Source organism: Muscardinus avellanarius (genome assembly GCF_963383645.1).
Source record: "Muscardinus avellanarius genome assembly, chromosome: 10".
Lineage (NCBI taxonomy): Eukaryota > Metazoa > Chordata > Mammalia > Rodentia > Gliridae > Muscardinus > Muscardinus avellanarius.
Genome location: NC_137796.1, coordinates 80,682,031 through 80,695,487, shown reverse-complemented (window position 1 = coordinate 80,695,487; position 13,457 = coordinate 80,682,031). Strand labels below are relative to the sequence as shown.

General features: G+C 48.5%; 1 protein-coding gene across 3 annotated transcripts in view; it reads left to right on the top strand.

The window, feature by feature from the left end:
• Window positions 1–7,595: 7,595 nt before the first annotated feature.
• Window positions 7,596–13,457, top strand: part of DTX2 (deltex E3 ubiquitin ligase 2) — a gene marked incomplete at both ends in the record, with an annotated part of 28,786 nt that continues 22,924 nt past the window's right edge. For 2 of the 3 annotated variants that reach the window (XM_080704623.1, XM_080704622.1), the window contains 2 exons: window positions 7,676–7,943; window positions 11,194–11,830. In XM_080704623.1, coding sequence (XP_080560749.1) covers window positions 7,676–7,943; window positions 11,194–11,830 — 905 coding nt within the window. Of the gene's footprint in view, window positions 7,944–11,193; window positions 11,831–13,457 lie in introns of all 3 variants that reach the window. The other variant, XM_080704624.1, reaches the window with a different exon arrangement.

The window sequence follows — 13,457 nt, the reverse complement described above, 5'->3', positions numbered from 1 at the left end:
AGGGTAAGTCTCATCTCTTTTGCCTCCTTTTCCTCAGGTATAAAGTGGACATAGTTGCTCCCTTGAATTGCAAGGGTTAAGCAGGGACACTTAGAAGGTACTCAGCACAGGGTTTAGTACATGGAAAGCCCTTGCCACCAGGCCATTGCTATTACTACTGTTAAACCCACCATTGTGTCCGCTGCTCCCCCATGTTGGCTTACACAGGCCTGGGGACCAGGGCTCCACCCTTTGGCCCCTACAGGTGTTCAGGTTGCTCTGGGCAAAGCAGAGGTCACAGGTCCTCGGTTCTTGACCAGGTGGCCCACCCTTGAGGCAATTGTGGATTGCTGGGGCTTATTTTATCCTTTTTTTTTCTTTTTTTTGTACTGGGGATTGAACCCAGAGGCATTCTAGCATGGAGCTACATACCCAGCCTCATTTGTTTTGAAACAGGGTCTCACTGAGTTGCAGATGGCCTTACAAAGTAGCTGAGGCTGGCCATGAACCTGTGATCCTCCTGTCTCAGCCTCCCAAGTACTGGGATTACAAGTGTGTGCCACCATGCCCACCTGCTCTGTTTTTTTCTGATCCCCATTTGGAAGGTTCTGATCTGCTCTGCTCCTGGAAGCACAGTCAGAAAAGGATTTGTCTCTTTCCTTGTAGCCACTTAGTGTGCAGTGGACAGCCACGTGTCGTTTTCTACTTTGCAGAAACTTATGTCTGGGTGGCATTGGCTTGAGCAATCTCTTTCAGGACCAGTGCCCCTGGGCTGGGACTGTAGATTAGTGGTAGAACACTTGCCAGGCATGCACACAGCTGGGATTCCATCCCCAGCACCATTTAAAAAAAAGCCGGGCGTGGTGGCGCACGCTTGTAATACCCACGCTTGGGAGGCAGAGACAGGAGGATCGCGCAGGTTCGAAGCCAGCTACATGCTGGCTTAGGAGACCCTGTTTCCAAATAAAAATGTAAAAATAGGTCTGGGAGTGTAGCCTGGAGGTAGAAGGGCTTCCAGGAACCCCAGTACCACCAAAATAATAATAATAATAAAAAAAGGACCAACACCCTATTTAATAGGGCTCACAGGACTGCTATAATCTTGAGGCACCTAGATGGTTTGTTGGCATGGAAGTGCCATGGTAAGTTGACCTTTTTGCTAGCAAAAGCCCTTTGGGATAGTAGCAGCTGTTTAAAGCAATGACAGTAAGTAGGAGAGGTGGTAGTAGTTTGGCTTGGTGATAGTTATGGTCTTTATTATTTTTTTCTGACACTGGGGATTGAACCCAGAGGCATTCTACCTCTACGCTACACCCCCAGCCCTATTTTATATTTATTTTTTTAGTACTGGGGATGGAACCCAGGGGCATTTTACCTCTAAGCCACACCTCCAGTCCTATTTTTTATTTTGAAACAGGGTCTCACTAAGTTGTGGAGGGCCTAAATAAGTAGCTGAGGCTGGCCACGAACCTGCAATCCTCCTGATTCAGTCTCCCAAATGTGCTAGGATTACAGCATGCACCACCACGCCTGGCTTAGTCTTTTTATTTTTGAAACAGGGTCTCACTGAGTTGCGAAGGGTACCACTAAGTAGCTGAGGCTGTCCACAAACCATGATCCTCCTGTCTCAGCCTCCCGAATGCTGGGATTACAAGCATGTACCACCATGCCTGGCTGAGTGAGGTTTGAGAGAAAGGAATTACAGAAACACCAAGCCAAGTATGTGTCATATAGTAGGTGCCTGATATATTACAGGCACCAGCTTGAGAGCCCGGTATATGAGTACAGTTGCATATCCTGTATTTTTTTTTTTGGTGGTATTGGGGGTGGAACCCAGAGGCTTTCTACCTCTAGGCTATACTCCCAGACCCATTTTATATTTTATTTGGAAACAGGGTCTCACTAAGTTGCTGAGAGGCTCACTAAATAGGTGAGGCTGGCTTCGAACCTGCGCAATCCTCCTGTCTCGGCAGCCTCCCAAGCACGGAGATTACAAGCGTGTGCCACCATGCCTGGCTCCATATCCTCTATTTCTAACTTGTCATGAGTATTTTCTTAATCTTAGGCCTTTCATGAGCTTTTTCTAAAATTTTTTTTTTTTGTGTGGTTCTAGGGATGTAACCCAGGGGCATTCTACCTCTGAGCTACACTCCCAGCTCTGTTTTTTTATCCTTTATTTTGAAACTGGGTCTCACTGAGTTGCAAGGGGCCTCACTAAGTAACTGAGACTGCCTGCAAACCGCTATCGTCCGATCTCAGCCTCCCAAATGCTGGGATTACAAGCGTGCGCCACCACACCTGGCTTAAACTTTTTTTTTATGACTAATTTGAAAGTCAGGCATGGTGGCATACACTATAATCACAGTACCTAGGAGGCTGAGACAGGAGAATCACAGGTTTGAGGACAACTTCAATAACATAGTGAGACTCTCAGCAACCTAGTGAGACCCTGTTTCCAAACAAAATAAAAAGGGCAGGGGGTATAGCTTGGAGGTAGAATGCCCTGAATTCAGTCCCCAGTACCGCCATCCCCCTAAAAAAAAAACAAGCCTAAATTTGTATAGCATCATTGAGATGTTCCTTATGGAGCTAGGGGTATAGCCTGTCATGTGGGAAGCCCTTTCTAACACTTCAAAAAAGATTTTTTTTTTCTCATATTGTAGGGTGTTTAATTTGCCTCCAGATTGAGGCTTTTTCCTATAGACAATTATAATAATTTCACAATTAACACTCTAAATAGCCCCTATCATTAGGTGCTGAAACAAATTAGGTTTTTGAACTGCAGTTTCATGGTGGCCGAGGCTGCTCAGGGAATGGCTGCATTGACATGCCACTGTATTGTGCCTAATTGCTGGGTTCAGGTGGAATGCCAGCGGGAGTGTCTGGGCACTGACTCAAAGGGACCATGCTCCTGGAGTAAGGCTCGCTGGCGGTTGTACCTCCTCTGTCCTCTGGGGTTTCAGTCCTAGAAATGAGATGCAGAGCATTTGAAGAGCTGCATCCCCAGCTTGGAGCGAGCCGAGTTCTGCTCTCTGGGAGTCCTGTTCCAGTGGAGAGACTGAATTTAAATGTATTTGTGTTGGGATGAACGTGGTCTGTAGTGAAGGTGACAGGAGGGTGGAGTCGGCCCTTGTGAGGGTGTGTGTCAGCAGGTTCAGGGGGACACCAAGGTGAGTCTGGAAAGACCAGGGGGCTTGCTTGGGGGCTCCTCATGGAAGCCTGAACTTAAGCACCAGCAATAGCTGGGCTGGGAAAGAGCTCTGAATGTCTGGCACTTGCTAGAATGTGGCTGGACATAAGGTTCCAAAGGCAGAGGGACTAGTATGGGAGGAGATGGGCCGATCGTGGAGGGGCTTGTGTGCCATGTCTTCATCTCACGTCTGTGGTACCCCGATAGGCCCTGGATCTGTGAGGGCCTCACACCTCCATGTTATTTTTTTTTATTTTTATTTTTTGGTGGTACTGGGGTTCCTGGAAGCCCTTCTGCCTCCGGTATACACTCCCACGGGCTACACTCCCAGACCTATTTTTTAACATTTTTATGTGGAAACAGAGTCTCTTAAGCCAGCGAGGCTGGCTCCGAACCAGCGCGATCCTCCTGTCTCCGCCTCCCAAGCGCGGGGATTACAAGCGTGCGCCACCACACCCGGCTCCATGTTAAGTTTGAGCCAAGGTTCTTGCCTATATTTCTCAGGCTGTTTTGCAGAGTTCTGCAAGTTGGTTCATCAGGGGATGGGCAGGCATGCTCAAACATACCCTGTGGGCTGATAGGGGAGGCCTCAGCTGCCTGAAAGGTGAGCGGGCGTCGGGAATAATTGGTGCCGAAACCAGTCCTCTGATTTCTACTGCGATGTGGTTATAGAAACTTCTAATTGCAAGCACTGGGCTAAGCCAGCCATCCCCAGGGCACCCAGGTCTAATCCTCCCCAGCGGGATCTGGGCTTTTGTTGGAGGCCTTGGCACAGTGGCAAGCCTGGCATCCACAGGTGTGCTCAGCATCCTTGCATGCCTGGTTCACTTCTCTGTCCTAGTGTCCTCAGCACCACCCCTTACCACCACCCTTCACCAGACTTTGAAAAGCATTTGATGGGGATGGAAAGGGACAAAGGCAGAGACTGGTATGTGTGGCACTAGGGATTGAACCTATGGGCATTCTACTACTGATCCATACCCCAGCTCTTATTTTATTGTGTATGTATATTATTTCACTTTATTCAATATAGGAGGCTGAACCCAGGGGCATTCTACCTCTGGGCTATACCCCCAGCCATTTGTTTGTTTGTTTACTTATTTATGGTACTGGGGATTGGACCCAGGGGCATTCTACCTCTGAGCTACAATTCCAGTCCTATTTTATTTTATTTTGTGTGTGTGGTACTGGGGCTGGAACCCTAGGGGTCTTCTATCTCTGGGTTATACCCCCAGCCCTATTTTATTTTTGTTTGGAAATAGGGTCTCAGTAAGTTGCTGAGGCTGACTTATATGACCTGTGATCCTCCATGTCAGCCTCCCAAGTACTGGGATTATAGGTGTGCACCACCACACCCAGCCAGTTTTATTTTGAAATAGATTCTTGCTGGGTTAATGAGAATCTCACTACTTACTGAGGCTGTCCTTGAACCTGCAACCTCCTATCTCAGCCTCCCAAGTACTGGGATTATAGGCTTTTGCCACCACGTGCGCGCGCGCGCGCGCGCGCGTGTGTGTGTGTGTGTGTGTGTGTGTGTGTGTTACTGGGAATTGAATCCAGGAGCATTCTACCTGTAAGCTATACCCTCAGCCATATTTTATTTTTATTTTTTGAAACAGGGCCTCACCAGGTTGATGAGTCTCACTACTTGCTGAGGTTGTCCTTGAACCTGTAATCCTTTAGTCTCAGCTTCTCATGTACTGGGATTATAAGCATGTGCCATCACACCTGGCTCTTATTACTTATTATTACTTTTTGCAGTACTAGGGATTGAACTCAGGGTCATTCTATCTCCGAGCTACACCCAGCCCTATTTCTTATTCTTTATTTTGAAACAGGGTCTCACTAAGTTGTGGAGGGCCTCACTAGTTGAGGCTGTCCCTAAACCTGTGCTCCTCTAGTCAGCCTCCCAAGTACTGAGATTATAAACATACACCATCACGTCCAGCTTTAATTTTTTATTTTAAGATAGGGTCTTGCTGAATGACCATGCACTGGCCTGGAATTTTTAATTCTCCTGTCCAGCCTCCCAAGTGCTGGGGTTACAGGTATGTGCCACCATTCCTGGCTGAGGTGGAGACTTTTGGGTATCTGATGTGGGCCTGGCATGCCATAAATGGTTTATGTTGTCTGTCTTAATCTTCATGAAGAGCAGTTAGCATCAGTATTTATCTTCATATTCTGATGAAAGCAAGCAAGCTTGGAGAGCCTACGTACCTTCATCGAGATGATGCCCTAAGTCCAAGGCATGTTCGCTCAGGAGCCCGGGCCTCTTCTCTTTCTTGGGTTGTTCTTGAATCCGGGCCATGGTCTCGGTCTTATTGTTGAAGCCTTGAGGGCTCCTGCAGTCTAGGCACAACCTCACATGCCCAACCTTGTTAACCATGAGACTTAGCAAATCACTGCAACTACCTTGGTCTCCGTTTCCATATCTGTAAAACTGGGATAGAATTCAGCATACACATTAAGTAGATGGTCATGGGAATCAGCGTCTTTGTGAGTGGGACTGATCAGGCCAGGGTCCTGCATGGACCTGGTGTGACCACTGTTGAGATGCAGGTCTCTCTTCCTTCTTCCTCCCCTGTCTTATCAGGAGCCCATGGCAGGTAGAATTCAGCCCGACGCCTCCTCTAAGGAAATGGGCTTGAGAGCCATACTTGACCTGGGTTTGCTCTCTGCACAGCCACTTACTAGTACATTTATAACCTTGATTAAGTCCCTAGACCTCTTTTTTAAAAATTTTTATTTGGTGCCTTGTAGTCATACATCTTAATGGGGTACAAGATGGTGGAGGCATACATGCTTACATCACCCAATTAGCCCTTACCCAATTCCTGTTCCGTTCCCTCCCCCTCCCTCATGTTCGTCTTAGTGGTTGACACTGATGTTTATTAATGTACATCATGTGTAGTAGAGAATTTCTCTCTCCCCTCTCCTGTCCCCTCAGTTAGGTTGCCTTATTTGCGCATCTATAGTATCTTCTTTGTCTAGAGCTCTTCCCGTGACCCATTTTCTCCCTAGCTTCCGTATATTGGGGAGAGCATCCGATTTCTTATTTTTTGTGACTAATCTCACTTAGGGTAATGTTCTCCAGTTCCATCCATTTCCCTGTAAATGATGTAATTGTGTTTTTCTGTATGGCTGAGTAGAATTCCATTGTGTACATATCCCATAGTTTTGTAATCCATTCATCTATTGATGGACATCTTGACTGGCATAGTTTGGCAATGGTCTGGTCACAGCTGTATACCAGGTCCTAGACCTCTAAGCCTTGGTTTCTTGTCCTAAAGTGGGAGAAATGTTGTCTTTTTAGTCTGAGGCTTAGCCAAATACTTATGGTGTTTGACACTGAGTGTTGGACCATGTCCTTGTATTCTAAGAGCCACCACAGACTGGTGCAGTGGCAGGCTTCCTCTTGTAGGACAGCTGTGGCTGCATGCCAGTGTCATCACCCACAGCCATTCAGCTGTGTTCTGAGCTAGTAAGTGTAGAAAACTAGGTATGTGGTGAGGCCTCTGCTGGGTACTGGTATACAGCTGTGACCAGAGCAGCAACCATCTGGAATGGGAAGACATGACATGGACCAGCTTCATCCCATCTGTGTACCTGGTCAGTGAAGTTTGGTTGGTGACAGGAAGGAGTGCAGAGAGCTCTGAGTTCAAGTGACAGGTGGTCAGGAGAAACTTTCCTGAGTGACACAGGCTGAGCATGGAGGGTGCATCAGATTCACAAGGGACGAGGGTTGACTGGAGCAGCTGGGAGAATGTCCCTGGACAAGGGGGCTAGCAGCTGGTAGGTAAGGCCCAGGTGCAGGGAGTGGGATGCAGCGAGGCTGAAAGGGGCACTTGAGTGTTTGTGTAGGCCTCTCTTGTGGTGATGGTGCTGTTCAGGCAGCCTTGAGATGGGGGAGGTCCAGGACCTGAGCTTGGCTCCCAGCTCTGCCAGTGCCCTGGGCCGTCTGGAGCCCACGGTTCTTCCCAAGACAGTGTTTTCTCACCTGCACCAATAGTGGGAATCATGCTATCTCAGACAGACCTGTGCAGGGAACTGTAGACTACTTGCAGGGGTTTGAGGGTCATGATATTATTCACAAGGATTTGCAGGGACTTAAAAATACAGACAGAGTGAAAGTGTAAACTAAATAGCTGGTTCAGAGGGAAATCATTGGCAACAAGATAGGGGCTGGAGTAATAAGTAGCATTCCAAATTTACCCTAATATATATCTTTCTGAGCCTTTATGGAGGGAGGGAAGCTATAGGAGTGACTTTAGTTTTTCCTGTCTGCCAGAGCAAAAAGATGGGATTGGGTACTTACTCGTGATGCCCTTAAGATAATTGGGGGAGAAGCTTGATATATATATATATATTTTCCCCACTGTACCAATGTGCGGGGGTAACTGCTGTGTCTGTCCTGTTTCCAGGTCTCCTGGAGGTGCCGGGCAATGAACCTGAGACTGCCGCCCAGAGTGGTCTGAAGGCATCTGGGAAAGAAGAGTCCTGGGGAAGATGGCCATGGCCCCAAGCCCTTCTCTAGCACAGATGTACACCAGCCCCGTGGCAGTGGCTGTGTGGGAATGGCAGGATGCACTGGGCACCTGGCACCCCTACAGCGCCACCGTATGCAGCTATATTGAACAGCAGTTTGTCCAGCAGAAGGGTCAGCGCTTCGGGCCGGGGACCCTGGCCCATAGCATCCCCTTAGGCCAGGCTGACCCCTCGCTGGCCCCGTACATCATCGACCTTCCCAGCTGGACCCAGTTCCGCCAGGACACTGGTAAGATGATTCTGCCTCTGGTGCATACCATCTCTTTCAGGTTCCCTCTGGGGTATTGGGGTTATGGGTGGGACTTGCAGACCTTCTCTGCTCTTAAAATGAATGCTGTAGCCGGGCGTGGTGGCGCATGCTTGTAATCCCCGCGCTTGGGAGGCTGAAACAGGAGGATCGCACAGGTTCAAAGCCAGCCTCAGCTACTTAGTGAGGCTCTCAGCAACTTAGTGAGACCCTGTTTCCAAATAAAATGTAAAATGGGTCTGGGAGTATAGCCCGGAGGTAGAAAGCCTCTAGGTTCCACCCCCAGTCCCACAAAAAAAAAAAAAAAATGCTGTAGAGATGTAGGTGCTGTGAGAACAACTACCACCCAAGTGAAATGTACCTACTGTAGTTAGAGGGTACTATAGAAGTACATTGCAGAGGCCCCCCCCCTTGCCCCTGTGTTCCAAACCAAAGATGCCCACCTCAACCTGTAGGGATTTAAGGTCTCTGGCAAGCCAGCCCACAGGGAGGGGCTGTGCCCTGGTGGTTAACAGCTTCTGGCAAATTAATTCTAGTTTCATTGCTGAAGAGCTGTGATCTGGGCAGGTTACTCCGCTTCTCTGAGCATATTTTTTATTTTGATACTAGAGATTGAATTGAGGGGCATTCTATCTCTGAGCTATGCCTCTAGCCCTTTAAAAAAAAAAATCTTACGCCGGGCGTGGTGGCGCACGCTTGTAATCCCTGTGCTTGGGAGGTTGAGACAGGAGGATTGCACAGGTTCGAAGCCAGCCTCAGCTACTTAGGCTTTCAGCAACTTAGTGAGACCCTGTTTCCAAATAAAGTACAAAATAGGTCTGGGAGTATAGCCCGAAGGTAGGAAGCCTCTGGGTTCCACCCCCAGTACTACTTTAAAAAAAAAAAAAAATCTTGAAACAGTCTCACTAAATAGCTAAGGGCTTACTATTCCTGAGGGTAGTCTTGAAACTGTGATCTTCCTGTCTTAGCTTCCTAAGTACTAGGATTAAAGGTATGTATCAGCATGCCTGGCCTAGGAGCATTCTACTTCTGAGCAACACCTCCAGCTCTTTTTTTTTTTTTTTTTTTTTTTTGTGGTACTGGGGGTGGAACCCAGAGGCTTTCTACCTCCGGGCTATACTCGCAGACCTTTTTGTATATTTTATTTGGAAACAGGGTCTTACTAAGTTGCTGAAAGCCTCACTAAGTAGCTGAGGCTGGCTTCGAACCCATGCATTCCTCCTGTCTCAGCCTCCCAAGTGCGGAGATTACAAGCGTGCGCCACCACGCCCAGCTTCCAGCTCTTTATATTATTTTGAAACAGGATTTCCTAAAGTTGCTGAGGCTGGCCTTGAACCAGTGATCCTTCTGTCTTAGCCTTCCAAGTACTCGTGCATGCAATCACACCCTGCTCTTTTTAATCTTTAGTTTGTTTTTTGTAGTATTGGTGCTTGAACCCAAAGTGTTCTGCCTCTAAGCTATACCCTAGCCCAATATTTTATTTATTTATTTGGTGGTACTGGGGTTCCTGGAAGCTCTTCTACCTCCGGGCTACACTCCCAGACCTATTTTATGCTTTTCTTATTTTAGAGTCTCTCAAGCCAGCGTGGCTGGCTTTGAACCTGGGCGATCCTCCTGTTTCCACCTCCCAAGCACGGTGATTACAAGTGTGCGCCACCCTCTATTTAATTTTTAAACAGGATCTCACTAAGTTGCTGAGGGCCTTGCCAAGTTATTGAGGTTCCAATTTGTGAGCCTCCCGTCTCGGCTTCCCAAGTACTAAGACTACAGGTGTGTGCCACCACACCTGTCTAGGTTTGACTTATTAAGAATATAGGGTGTTTTTAAATAGTTGAAATTTAAGAAGACAGAGGGAATAGCCTATAATAGAATTGTATAATTAAATTTACAAAGTTTTTAGCCAGGCATGGTGGCACACGCTTGTAATCCTAGTACTTGGGAGGCTAAGACAGGAGGATGCCAGGTTCACAGCCAGCCTCAGCTTAGTGAGGCCCTCAGCAACTTAGTGAGAGACCCTGTTTCAAAATAAAGGATAAAAAATAGGGCTGGGGGTGTAGCTCAGAGGTAGAATGCCCCTGGGTTCAATCCCAAGTACTGCCAAGAAAAAAGAAAAAAAAATTAGAGTTTTAGAGGCAGGAAATGCTTATGGACTAGGGACAATTTAATTTTCTTTATACTTTATTTTCAAAGTGGGGACATAGAGGTTTCATCATTAAAAATTCTTTTTTAGCTAGGTGTGGTGGTGGCATACGCCTGTAATCCCAGTACTTGGGAGGCTAGGACAGGAAGATTGCAGGTTTGAGGACCGCCTCAGCAGGTAGTGTGACACTCAACCTAGGGAGATCCTGTTTCAAAATAAAAATTAAAAATAGGGTTACAGGTATTGCTTGGGTAACATTCCTGGGTTTAATCCCCAGTATCATACATTTTTTTTTAATTCTCTTTTTTATTGTGGTTGTTTTAAATGGTGCTGGGGATTGGACCCAGGGCCTCACACATGCTAATAATCATTAGAAATGTTTTAGGGGTTGGGCGTATAGCACTGTGGCACAGCATATGATAGGGTGCTCGTGGCCCTAGGTTTAATTTCCTAGCACCAGAAATTATTTTTCAAAAAGCCTCACCAAGTTGAGGCCATATTATTTGACCCAAGCTTTTAGTGTTCCCCATTTGACACTTGGTTCTTTGGGGCCCTGGTTTCTTTGCCTCAGAAATATCTATGCTCTAAATCGAAAGAATAGCTAGTTACAAGCCCTTAGGTCAGGTAGCATGATCATATATCTACAATGGCCATTTGTCTCATTTAGTTAGAAAAAAACAAAGAATTGTGGTGCAGGGTTGTATTTTAGTGGTACAGAGAATGTGTAGCATGTGTTTGATTCTGAGTTCTATCCATCCCTAGCACCCTTATTCCCCGCAAAAAAATTTTTTTTGAAATTCTGGGGTTTATGCTGGGCGTGGTGGGACCCACTTGTAATCTCAGCATTTGTGAAGCTGAGATGGGAGGATCTTGGCTCGTGGCCAGGCTCAGCTACGTAGTGAGATCCTCTGCAACTCAGACCCTGTTTCAAAATAAAGAATAAAAAATAGGGCTGGGGGATGCAGCTCAGAGGTAGAATGCCCCTGGGTTCCATCCCCAGTACTGCAAAAAGTTTTTTTGTTTTTTTTTTCTGGGGGGGGGGTGTAGTTGTTAGCACATCTATCACTGATGTGTACTGCTCTTTTGAAACAGGTACCATGCGGGCTGTGCGCAGGCACCTGTTCCCCCAGCACTCAGCCCTCGGCCAGGGCATCATCTGGGAGTGGCTGGGTGATGATGGCTCCTGGACACCCTATGAAGCCAGCGTCTGTGACTATCTGGAGCATCAAGTGGCCAGAGGCACCCAGATCATTGACTTGGCTCCCCTGGGGTACAACTACACCGTCAACTGCACCACTCAGACGCAAATCAATAAGACTTCCAGTTTCTGCCGGAGCGTGCGGCGCCAAGCAGGGCCACCTTACCCAGTGACCACCATCATCGCACCACCGGGCCACACGGGAGTCGCCTGCTCTTGCCACCAGTGCCTCCAAGGCAGTGGAACTGGCCCTGTGTCAGGCCGCTACCGCCACTCCATGACTAACCTCCCAGCGTACCCTGCCCCTCAGGCTTCCCACAGGACCGCCTTTGTCTTCGGGGCCCATCAGTCCTTTGCCCCATACAGCAAACCCTCACTCTCTGGGGCCAGGTCTGCGCCCCGGCTGAACACCACCAACCCCTGGGGCGTGGCACCACCTGCCCCGGGGAGCCAGCCCCTCTTCCGCTCCAGCCTCTCCCACCTGGGAACACTTCTCATGCCCCCAGGATCGTCCACTGCAGGTGGAGCCAGGTATCTCGGCTGCTGCTGCTCATTTTGTCCACCCTTTGTTGCCCCATCAGCAGGACGGGGCCTCTGTTCTTATTAATCTGAGACCACTCACCTCAGTAGCTGCAGACTTAACCTACCCTTGGGGTGTTCCCACTCTGTTGGCTTATTTGCATGTGTCACATGGTTGCTGAGGTGGTAGCCCTCCCTGGCCTTGCATCTGTTGAACTACCTGTCCTAATCCTTGAGTCTTGGTGGCCACCAGCGGCTTAAAATCAGCAGGCTTTTTATTTACTCAGGATCATAGGGGTCTGTAGAACAGAGTTACAAATCTTTGGTCTGTGCTTGTGTGCCGCGTGGCTAGCGCTATAGTTGACATTTAGGTAACTGGAGATTTGCTGGTTCCCCCTGTGTGCAAGGCTTTAAAGATGCAATGACTGAGCCCATACACTAGTTCAGAGGAGAGCCAGGAGCCCAGTTGAAGAGAGCAGAAGGCAGAGTATGTGGGTGGCCACGGCGACATGGTGACATAGCTCCCGGGCTGCTGCAGTCCAGCCCGGTGTCTTGGAGTGTTCTCAGCACCTGGAGGAAGTTGAAGTCCTAGGCTGGGTCCAGACCAGGTGGCATTTTGGAGGGAGAGAATCCCTTGAACTTGGCCGATGGGGGACATGCTTCTGGTATGACTGAGCTGGCTGGTGGGGACTCCATTGCCCTCACTACTAAGAGTGTTGGGTTCCTCTGGGCTTGGAGAGCGCTGAGAGATCTCAGTGGGAGCAGGACGGGCTGCCTTTGAAGGGAGGTGACATGGGTGGGTGGTGATGGAGTTTGTGAGCCTGTGGCTGCCCTGGTCCCCAGGAAGGAGAGCATCCTGATTGGGACCAGTGGCTAGTCATCGTCTTGCTGCCACCTTGTCGCCCAGCTCTGTCTGCCCATGTCGCCACATTGAGGGCTGTTCAAGGTGACAAAGACCTCCTGGGGAATTTCTTGGACATCTCATATTTCAAATGGGTCTCAGAACCCTGCATCTTCTCCAAGGTGCATTACATGACAGGCTGCACAGGTGGTTTCATTGCTTCTCCCACTGGCTTTAAGGTAGGCGGTGTCTTTACAAATGAAGCACATCCAGGCCTGCGATGTTGGCAGCACATTCTGCAAGAGGCAGAAACCTGGCTCCAGGAGTGAGCCTTGTGGTGCTTGGGACTTGGAGAGGTCCTGCAGGTGTCTAAAGGTGGACTGAGGAGGAGTGCACAAGGTTTCTTCGGTAGTCAGGGAGGAGGGCCTGGCAGCCAGAGAAGGGTGATGGGCCTTAGATGGCTCAAGGTTTTATAGGGCATCTTTCCTTCCAGAGTTGAGGCATATGGAGCCTGGGAATTGGGAGTCTAGGGAGGTGTTGTTGGGTCTACTGGACTTTCTCATGGATGTGAGCAGGCCAGGAATCCCTTCTTACTCCCTGCTTTCAATGTGAGTCTGTCCCTTTTGGGAACAGGGTCCTCTGTCCATCAGCCGAGGACAGTGGTGAACAAATCTGCAGCTTCCATGAGGTCGGCTTCAGCGAGCCTCCTGGGGCTTCTTAAGTTGTAAGTAGTACTAGATCTGGGATTCTGGGATGGAGTTGGGTAACTTTTGGGGAACATTGGTCTTCCTGTAATAC